At 38.6% G+C, this 10316-nt stretch overlaps 1 protein-coding gene across 5 annotated transcripts in view; it reads right to left on the bottom strand.

Annotated features, from left to right (window-relative positions):
- Positions 1-10316, bottom strand: part of SMURF1 (SMAD specific E3 ubiquitin protein ligase 1) — a 120736-nt gene that overhangs the window by 68682 nt on the left and 41738 nt on the right. The window contains exon 1 of one of the 5 annotated variants that reach the window (XM_037740352.1): positions 8685-10290. The exons of the other annotated variants lie outside the window; for them this stretch is intronic. Within the exon in view, the coding sequence (XP_037596280.1) occupies positions 8685-8706 (22 nt within the window). The 5' untranslated portion in view covers positions 8707-10290. Of the gene's footprint in view, positions 1-8684; positions 10291-10316 lie in introns of those variants that run through there. 5 annotated transcript variants of the gene reach the window in all.

The following is a 10316-nucleotide window of genomic DNA, read 5'->3' as shown; positions in this document are numbered from 1 at the left end:
TAATCCCAGCACTTTGGGAGGCCAAAGTGGGTGGATCACCTGAGGTCAGGAGTTCAAGATCAGCCTGACCAACATGGTGAAAAGCTATCTCTACTAAAAATACAAAATTAGCTGGGCTAGGTGGCTCATGCCTCTAATCCCAGCTACTTAAGAGGCTGAGGCGGGAGAATTGCTTAAACCCAGGAGGTGGAGGTTGCAGTGAGCCAAGATCATGTCATTGTACTCCAGCCTGGGGACCAAGAGCGAAACTCCAGCTCAAAAAAAATAAATAAACATATAATAATAATAAACAAAATAATCTACAACCTTCTCCTTATTTCAGGAGTTAACTCTGATCCTCAAAATTTAAATCTAATAGATAATTACCTAATTTTCTAGTAAGGTAAAGAAACTGAGATGGAAGCTGGGGGAGACTATAAGACTTTAACCCCAAAATGAGCATTTTCTTATGGACATTACCAAAGGTGACTGAGTTAGAAGGACCTCTATTTATGAACATGGTAACTGACTGGGAGGAAAAAAAAATGACTCTAATCAAAGAGAAAGAGGAATGTATATAATAACAAAAGACAGAATGGTCTCACAGTGTAAAGCGAACTTTTTTTAACTGGACAGATCACCCCTACGATGTGGAACAGTGCATTTCCTCCTGTTCATCACTGATTGACTCATATTTCTTCTCCGTTTCAACAAACATCAGCCCCGTATTCACAAGCACTCTGCTTGGAGCTTTACTGACAAAGAACAGTAACATACAAAATAACACCACAGCGCACTGAGAAACATCACTGAACGCTAAGCTATGGGGTAACTAAAATTGGACAGATTTATATTTGTTCTCTATCTAGTCAAGGGAAACTGCAGAATTTAGCTGAATAATACACAATTTCCATTCAGCCACATGTTAGTGACTTTCGGACCTCCGATCATCTTCCCTCCTCATTAAATTATAAGCTGCTTTAAGGAGGTACTCTGCATCGTTCATTGAAAACAACATTTAATAAGTGCTTTGTACCAGGCCCTGGAATAGAAATGATTGAGATCCCTCCTTTCATCTTTGGCAGCAGCAAAGACAGGAAATAAATAATATGAATAGGGTTATGAAGACACTGTGACGGGAAGACAAGGAGTAACTAGGGAGTAGATGATTCCACAGAAAGAACATGTGTAAAGACAGGTTTGAGAGGCAGAATGCATTCGGGGTAATGTGTTTCCGCGGAAGGTTTGGTTCAGGAACAAGGGAAGAGACTAGAGCCAGATGAGAAAAGGTCTTAGATCAATGTTAAGGAATCTGGACTTTGCCCTGTAGGCAATGAGGAGCCAAACATAACTAGATTCTTTTTTTTATTCTTTTTTTTTTTTTTTGGAAAGCTATAAACTCTGGCACTGGAGTAAAAAATAAGAAGGAATAGAGAGACGCAGGAGGAAGGAAGCTGACCTCTTTGGAGGCTGTTTCAATAGTCTAGGGAGGTTTTACATAGCTTTGCTGTCACTCCAAAGTATCTAACACAGGGCCTAACACATAAAAGAGAACAGTAACATTGAGATGAATTGATTCTAAGATGAAAATACTTGCATTTCTTATAGAGTGGTTTATCTGCTTTCAAAGGTCCGTGCAGTAATTCCTTTCCCAGGATGGGGGGAAAAGCCCATTATCATGTACACACTGGCAAGACCACAGCTGTGGTTTGGCTTGTCCCCACCAAAACTCATGTCAAAGTTTGATACCCACTGTGGCAGTGGTGGGAGGTGCCACCTAGTAGGCCTGCTGGGAGCATCTGGGTCATGGGGGTGGATCCCTCATGAACAGACTAATGCCTTCCCACAGGAGTGAGTTCTCATTCCCACGGTTACCAAGAGAGTGGGTCGTTAAGAAGATTCTGGCTTCCTTGGTTTCTCTCTCTTGCCATGTGGTCTCTCTGCACACCCCATCTCCACTTCTGTTTTCCAACATGAGTTAAAGCAGTCTAAGGCCCTCCCCCAGATGCAAATGCCCAATCTTGAACTTTCCAACCCTCAGAATTATGTGCTAAATAAACCTCTTTTCTTTATAAATGATCCAGTTTCAGGTATTCTGATACAGCAACTCTAAATGAACTAAGACAGCCACCAGTGCCTTTCACACCATTCCAAATATACAGTCAAAAATCCCTGGAGAACCCTGGTTCACAAAGGTTTTCTTGTATGTTCATTTTATCACATTTACAGTAATCTTAAAACCTTAGTGGGACAAAGTTAAAGAAAACAAACAAAACTGCAAGGTAAAATGCTCTGACCCCAGAATGCCTGTATGTGTGTGTGTGTGTATCACACACACACGCACACACACACATATATATATATATACACACACACACACACACACCTGCAAATATATATATATGGAGAGAGGGGCCAGTCGGGGGGGAGGGGTTGGTTTTGCCATGTTGGCCAGGCTGGCTAGAATGCCAAATATGTATTTTTAACCATATAAACTAAGCAAAGGGAAAGATGTCGTATTGTAACTAGTCAGCCCGTAAGAGAGCATCCAGAGTTAATTTCAATTTAAAAACACAGTTCCAGCCAGGCGTGGTGGCTCACACCTGTAATTCTAGTACTTTGGGAGGCAAAGGTGGATGGATTACCTGAAGTCAGGAGTTCAAGACCAGCCTGGCCAACATGGTGAAACCCTGTCTCTACTAAAAATACAAAAATTAGCTGGGCAGGAGAATCGCTTGAACCCGGGGTTGGGGGAGAGAGGTTGCAGTGAGTCGAGATAGTGCCACTTCACTCCAGCCTGGGCAAAAAAGCAAAACTGCATCTTGAAAAACAAAATTAAAATTTTAAAATAAAATAAAAACACAGTTCTGAATTCTCACCCCAACATCACAGAAATATATATCCAGCTTTCCCAGGTGACTAAAGAAGCAGATTTATTTGAATAAATTTTGTATCTTTGTTAAAACAACAGTTATCAACTCACAGTCATAGCTTGTAAGTTAATACTGGAAACAGTCTATCAATAATCAAACTGAGACTTGAAGCAGACTAGAGAAGGAAGATTTCATGATGTGGAGTGAAGCGATCAGATTCAGACATACGCATCCTATGAAGCAACAAGAATATTCAGAGTCAAAGAGGGATACAAATAATTCTTGTCAAATTTCAAATACAAGTCCAAGAAAGAATGTTTCAGAGATAAGCAAGGTGGAGAGAAGAACACTATACATAATGAAGTGATTTTGAGACTTTTCTTAAATGGAGGAAATCAATTTTTAAATGCATTTGATAAATTTTAAAATTTCAAATGTGCACCATAAGATCACATTAAAAGTCTTTGAACATGCCTAGACATGGAAATACAAAATAAGAAAATTAAATCATTCCCTATTTTTGTATCTTTTTTTTTTTTTTTTTTGAGACAGAGTCTCACTCTGTTACCCAGGCTGGAGTGCAAAGGTGCAATCTCGGCTCACTGCAACCTCTGCCTCCTGGGTTCAAGCAAATGACTCTCTTCATTTTAGAACTGAGTCCAATTTTCTGACAGGCTACCAATGAACTTGGTTCTTGATAAGGAACAAAACTATTATTAAGTTCTGAAGAAATCTGTGGTATAGGGAATAGTGATAAGAATGTCCCATCCCCAGCCTGGGCCACATGGCAAAACCCCATCTCTAGAAAAAATATAGAAATTAGCTGGGTGTGGTAGAGAGTGCCTGTAGTCCCAGTACTCAGGAGGCTGAGGTAGAGGATCCCTTGAGCCCAGGAGTTCGAGGCTACAGTGAGCTGTGATTGCACCACTGCACTCTAGCATGGGTGACAGAGTAAGACCCTGACTCAAAAAAAAAAGAATGTTCCATTCATATAACATGCAGTTTCCACTAATTTTAAAACTGAGCTACAGAGCTCCTGGCTCATATTTGGAGCAGAGATTTAAACAGCAAAAAAATACCCTACCAGAGACATGCACAATTAAATTTCAGACTGAAACACAATAAATATATTTAACTTATTGCCCAATGTATGATCACCTTTTGTAAATGGAATTCTACATCTAAAGGTCTACACATTTTAATCTCACCCTAAAGGGAAAAAAATGATACTGGAAACATTCTATCAATAATTAAACTGAGACTTGAAACAGAAGATTAGAGCCTTGAAACAGAAGACTTCCATGTCTAAGCATGGCCAGGCATGGTGGCTCATGCCTATAATTCCAGCACTTTGGGAGGCTGAGGCGAGCGGATTACCTGAAATCAGGAGTTCAAGACCAGCCTGGCCAACATGGTGAAATCCCATCTCTACTAAAAATACAGAAATTAGCCAAGTGTGGTGGTGGGTGCCTATAAGCTACTTGGGAGCCTGAGGCAGGAGAATACCTTGAACCCAGGAGGCAGAGGTTGCAGTGAGCTGAGTTTATGCCATTGCACTCCAGCCTTGGTGACAGAGCAAGACTCTGTCTCAAAAAAAACAAAAAGATACATACAAAAATAGGGAATGATTTAATTTTTCTTATTTTGCATTTCCATGTTTAGGCATGTTCAAAGAGTTTTAATGTGATATTATGATGTATACTTGAAATTTTAAAAGACAAGGTATTGTATATTGGCTACCCTTTTATATGGGCATACTAGGATTATAAACTTTGATTCCACTTAAATTTTCACTCTATATAAAAGATAGTTAAAATAAGATCCTATACATAGTAACATGGAATTTTTATATTTTTATACATTCTATAATCTCCCTAACATTTTAATGAAATTATTTCAATATCTGGCTGTTCTTTGTACATATTAATAACATCCTACGCATCTGTCTTTAAAGAGTTTTGAAAGAGAACTATTCACTCAACAGTTATAAGAATATCATGACAAATGCATGCTATGTGGTAGTGCCAGTGTGTGTGTGTGTGTGTGTGTGTGTGTGTGTGTGTGTGTGTTGTGTGTGTCTGATTCACTGGTTAAAAAAACAAGGGACAGGGGAGAACAAGTTCTCATGGAAATTCAACAATGGAAAAGAAACACTGGTCTGATACATGGATGTGATACTTACAAATGGAGAGTCACCACTTAATGGTTACCGAGTTTCTGTTTTGGTGACTAAAAAATGTTTTGGAAATAGACAGCGGCTATGACTGTACAACATTCTGAATGTAATTAATGTTACTGAATTGCATTACTTAAACATGGTTAAAATGGCAAGGTTTATAATGTATATTTTACCAAATTTACAAAATGAATAATTGAGTATACCCAAAACCATTGACATTTACATTTTAAAGGGACAAATTATATGATATGTGAATTCAATCTTAATATAGCTGTTTAAAAAAACTTACAGAGCCCTCTTCCAGAAAAGCTGCCTTGTCAACACTTTGATTACTCATTAGTGGAAATACAAATATTGTTGGTTCTGTGTCAAACAGATGACTCAGAAGAGATGGACACTGACTGTGAAGACATTTTAAGAATTCTTTAATCTGTTTTTCTTATACTTTTAAATTTTGTAGATGTGAGAATAACATATGCAAAAAATCTATACTTAAATAAGTGGCTCTTTCAATATTATAAATAAAGGTTATAGATAATTAGAAAGCATCAACATTATTTAATTATTCTATTTAATTCATAGCATTTTTTTCTCTTTTGGTGGAGCATGTAATTATAAATCTTAGAACTGCATTTTGTTTGTTTGTTTGTTTTTTGTTTTTGAGACGGTCTCACTCTGTTGCCCAGGCTAGAGTGCAATAAATAGTGCATCTCCCGGGCTCAAGCGATCTTCCCACCTCAGCCTCCCAAGTAGCTGGGACCACAGGTGCATGCCATCACGCCTGGCTGATATTTGTATTTTTAGTGGAAATGGGGTCTCACTATGTTGCCCAGTCTGGTATTAAACTCCTGAGCTCAAGTGATCCAACCACCTCAGCCTCCCAAAATACTGGGATGACAGGTATGAGCCACCACACCTGGCTACAATCACATTTTTTTCTTTTTTGGTGGCACATGTAATTGTACATCTTACAATCAATGTGGTTTCAGATCTTAAGTTGAGACTTAGTAAAAAAGGGGAGGAAATGGAGACATGAAGCTTCTAATCTCCAAACACCTATGTGCACATCACTTCTAGCACCATATATATATGCCTGTGTTCATATACATGTGACCCTTTTCCTAAGCTTCCTGTGAAATCAAACACACATTTTCATTCCAATAAAGCAATTTCTGGAAAGTCATAAAAGACACTGGGGAAAAGTATTTAAAATGAATACGATTTTGCTAATTAAATACGTTTGCTATTACAAGTACTAAAATAAAGGTACTGCCCTCATGTGAAGCTATGACAAAGCAGAAATCTGATGGAGATATATTATGTCAATTACTCATTTGAATCCATGACTCAGAGTATTTTAAATATACATATGGAAACCACAGTCTTTTCATAACCAGACTCTACAAACAAGAAATGTGTGCCAAGACGTGACAAACACAAATCTTAAAAAGCTTCACAGATTTAAATCTTCCATTTAAAGCACAAACTATTTTATCAACGCTTTTATGTAATCCCCAAAACACAGCAAAACTGAGTTTAAAATTCCAAAGATGTTTTCTGGTTTCAGTGATAGAAATTGCTTATCCTATCTACAATAAACACACGCAGTAGGGCCCACAAGTTCAAAGAGAAAATTCATATATTACTGGAGACAATTCTCAAATTTTCTTGTTATATATGAAAAGAAATTTGTGATGGATATCTCTGGATAACTTTCCTTTTTTTTTTTTTTTTTTTTTTTTTTTTTTTTAAATTTTTTTTTTTTTTTTTTTTTTTTTTGAGACAGAGTCTTGCTCTGTTGCCCAGGCTGGAATGCAGTGGTGTGATCCCGGCTCACTGCAACCTCTGCCTCTGGGATTCAAGCAATTCTTGTGCCTCAGCCTCCCAAGTAGCTGGGATTACAGGTGTGCATCACCACACCTGGGTCATTTTTGTATTTTTAGTAGAGATGGAGTTTCACCATGTTGGCCAGGCTGGTGTTCCAACTCCTGACCTCAAGTGACCTGCCTGCCTTGGCCTCCCAGTGTGCTGGGATTATGGGCATGAGTCATCATGTCCCACCTGAACACATAACTTTTCAACTGGAAGAAAAGTATTCTAAAACTTTATATTTTTACAATAACTTAAGAATCATTTTGGTCACTACTAAAGGTAAAATATGTTCACAGAAATTAGAATAAACAATAATATAAGTATCCATGATCTCACTACCCACCTATAACTCTATTATTACTTTTTCCTCTAGAGCCTGTCTTTATCAGGGGAAGGACAGTGAAATGGCTAAGTGCCTGGTTCTGAGTCTCACTCCCAGGTTTAAACCCTCCTCTTCCACTTCCTAGCCCACGTGATGTTGGGCAAAAGAGTTAATATGTCTATGCGTCATCTGTAAAATAGGAATAGCAGTAATGCCTACTTCATCAGATTTTTAATGTCATTATCCTGCCCATATGGTTTTGCTACCTGCCACTTTCACTTAATAGAATGTGTGAACAGTTTCTATGTCATTCGATATTCTTACATAAAATGTTTAAGGGCTGCAATTATTCCACTATATGGCTGTTCCATAATGTATTAAGATCCCTATTGCTAAGCATTTACACTGCTTCCAATTTGTTGCTATTGTACAACAAGCAGTTACATGAGGACAGTAGGAATGAGTGGAAGCTGGGGATCCCACACTGCAGTGACAATGACAGCAACAACGGCTTCACGCAGACCAGGCTGTTTGCCTGTGACCTGGCTACTGCGTTTCCTAGTCACCCAAGCTACCTTGCTTCTTGCTTTTTCTCAAGTTTGGTGCCCAGCCTCTGGCCCTTCTAGGCACTCCTAGCAGCCTTCCAATTAGTCCTCTTAAGACTAAATTAGCCAAAGTCGATTTCTGTTGCTTGTAACCAAGACACCCTCCTGATAGAAAAGACATTATTCTCTTCTATAAATATCCCATTCATTTCAAAATGGACTCAATGAAAACCTGTGATACACACACAGGTATACACATGCACACACATGTGAATAAGCTACACAACGAATCAACCTTCACAATCTGCCACGTCCCAAGAAGAAGCCAGTGAAACTAGACAGCTGCAATGCAAAGCACAAATTCTCTCTGAAAGACAGACATTTTTATCACAATGAAAATTCCTGCATGAGTCTTCATGCACTTATGAGCTTGAGATGCTATACTTTCACTAATGCAAAATTATTTAGAATATATACACTACAGAAAGACTAATCTTTCTCAGAGGAAAAAAGATAAATGACACATTATACCCAAATACAAATACTAAAACAACAACCACTACTACTAATTACTAACAATTACATACTACTCTATGCTATATGTCAGGTACTGCTGTAAACCCTTTTCATGTTAACCATCTAATTCTTGCAATTAATCTATCATAGGGACTATTCTTACACTCATGTTATATGTGAGGAAACTGAGGCATCAGAGAGGCTGAGTTGCTTGCCCAAGATAACAGCTATTAAGGATTTGAACCCAGACAATTTAGCTTCAAATCTGTGTTCTTCACCACCACATACATTGCTTCTTGATTTTTGTCTTATAATGATAGATTTTTGCATTCTAATCATATATTAAATTTTGGCTGTGTGTCTTACAGAGGGGGCCTAAATGGCCAGAGGATATTTACCACACAGTTGGATGAAGACCATCTCCTATCGCCTGTCCCATTAAAACTACGATTCCAGTCCACAGAGTGACTGTCACTCCCCTTCTCCCAACAAATGCCAAGCACTGTTCTACTTCCAAGCCTTTGCTCAATCTATTTGCATTATTTAAAATGCCCTCCCAACCCATCACCGCTTTGTCTATTTCCAACCAATCATGTCAGGGCAAGTTCAAATGCCACGTCCTATACAAACCTTCCCCAAACCCCTCCAGCTGGAATGAATCTGCCTCTCTCCGTATTCCTGTGATTCTGTTTATCTTTCCATCCCTCCCCTCCCAATGTAAAATTCTACAAAGCAGTGACTACATCTGGTCAATTCTCCTTTTTGGTTTGATATCCTCCATGGTATAGAAGAAGGTTATTGCCGAGAGTAGTTGTTCAATTAACGACTACTGAAGTTAAGAAAACTGGGGTATTGAAGACTTCTCTACCAAAATGCAATCCCAAGGAGGCAAACTGGAAAATATCAAAGACTTAGAAAAATTCAGCCTATCATGAAACGACTATAAAGCCCCCCGGTAAATCTATATCTAAAAACCTATCATTAAGATACACTGTGGTTTGTGAAATTTCAGCATTTATTCCAGTAGGTCCTTTTATGGTCTGAATGTGCACACTGTGCGAAATGAAAGAGGAAATTTTTTGGGAAACTATTTAAAATATTTGGTAAATACTGGGAACACAAGGTCACATGAACCACAAGGAAAAGGCCTGAAACTCACTGCTACTTTCATAAGCAGTGTGGGTGCTAACTGCAAGTAAGTCAGACAGGTGGCCAGCCTGTTTTTAACAATTCCATTGTTGCTGGGAGCAGTGGTGTATGCCTGTAATCCCAACCACTTGGGGCAGAAGCAGGATCGCCTGAGCCTGGGAGTTTGAATCCAGCCTGGGCAATATAGCGAGACCCTTTCTTTTGAAAAAACAAAAAAGAGAATTCCAGTGCCTTCTGCAACCTTTTTACCCTTCAGTTGGTTTTCCAAGTGATTTACGGATTAAATCAAAGCTAAGCAGCTCTTTGCTTTTTTCATTACCAGCTCATGACTGCATGTATCACAGGCACTACTGTGGTGAAAATGAAATATTCCTTTTGCATTTTCCCAAAGTAAATGTGGAAAGATGGTAGGAGGAAACCCAAAGATAGTTTTAATCACTAACCAAATGGAAATAACACATCATAGATTCTGTGATAAGTTTTTGGTAAAGGTACATTCCTGTGTCGCCAGGAGAAACAAGATTGAACAAAGATGACTCACTGCCCTCAGCACCTGCAAAGCAAACATAGAAAGAGAGCTCCCATCACCTCCGTAGAAAGGGTGTGAAATCCAAATCTACCCTCATTAATTCCTCCGCCACCACAAAGAACCCTCACCATGGGGTGCCTCTCGCAGAAAGCATTCTTTTTTGGAAAACCTCATATATTTTAAAATAACTTAAAGAAGGTATGTGGATTATTTGTAACTCGAAGGATAAATGCTTCCAGGGATGGATACTCCATTCTCCACAATGTGCTTATTTCACATTGCATGCCTGTATCAAAACATCTCATGTACCTCATAAATATATACACCTACTATGGACCCACAAAAATCTAAA

Source organism: Cebus imitator, unplaced genomic scaffold (genome assembly GCF_001604975.1).
Source record: "Cebus imitator isolate Cc_AM_T3 unplaced genomic scaffold, Cebus_imitator-1.0 Scaffold82, whole genome shotgun sequence".
NCBI lineage: Eukaryota > Metazoa > Chordata > Mammalia > Primates > Cebidae > Cebus > Cebus imitator.
Note: the sequence above shows the minus strand (reverse complement) of the source record. Positions and strands in the feature narration are given on the sequence as shown.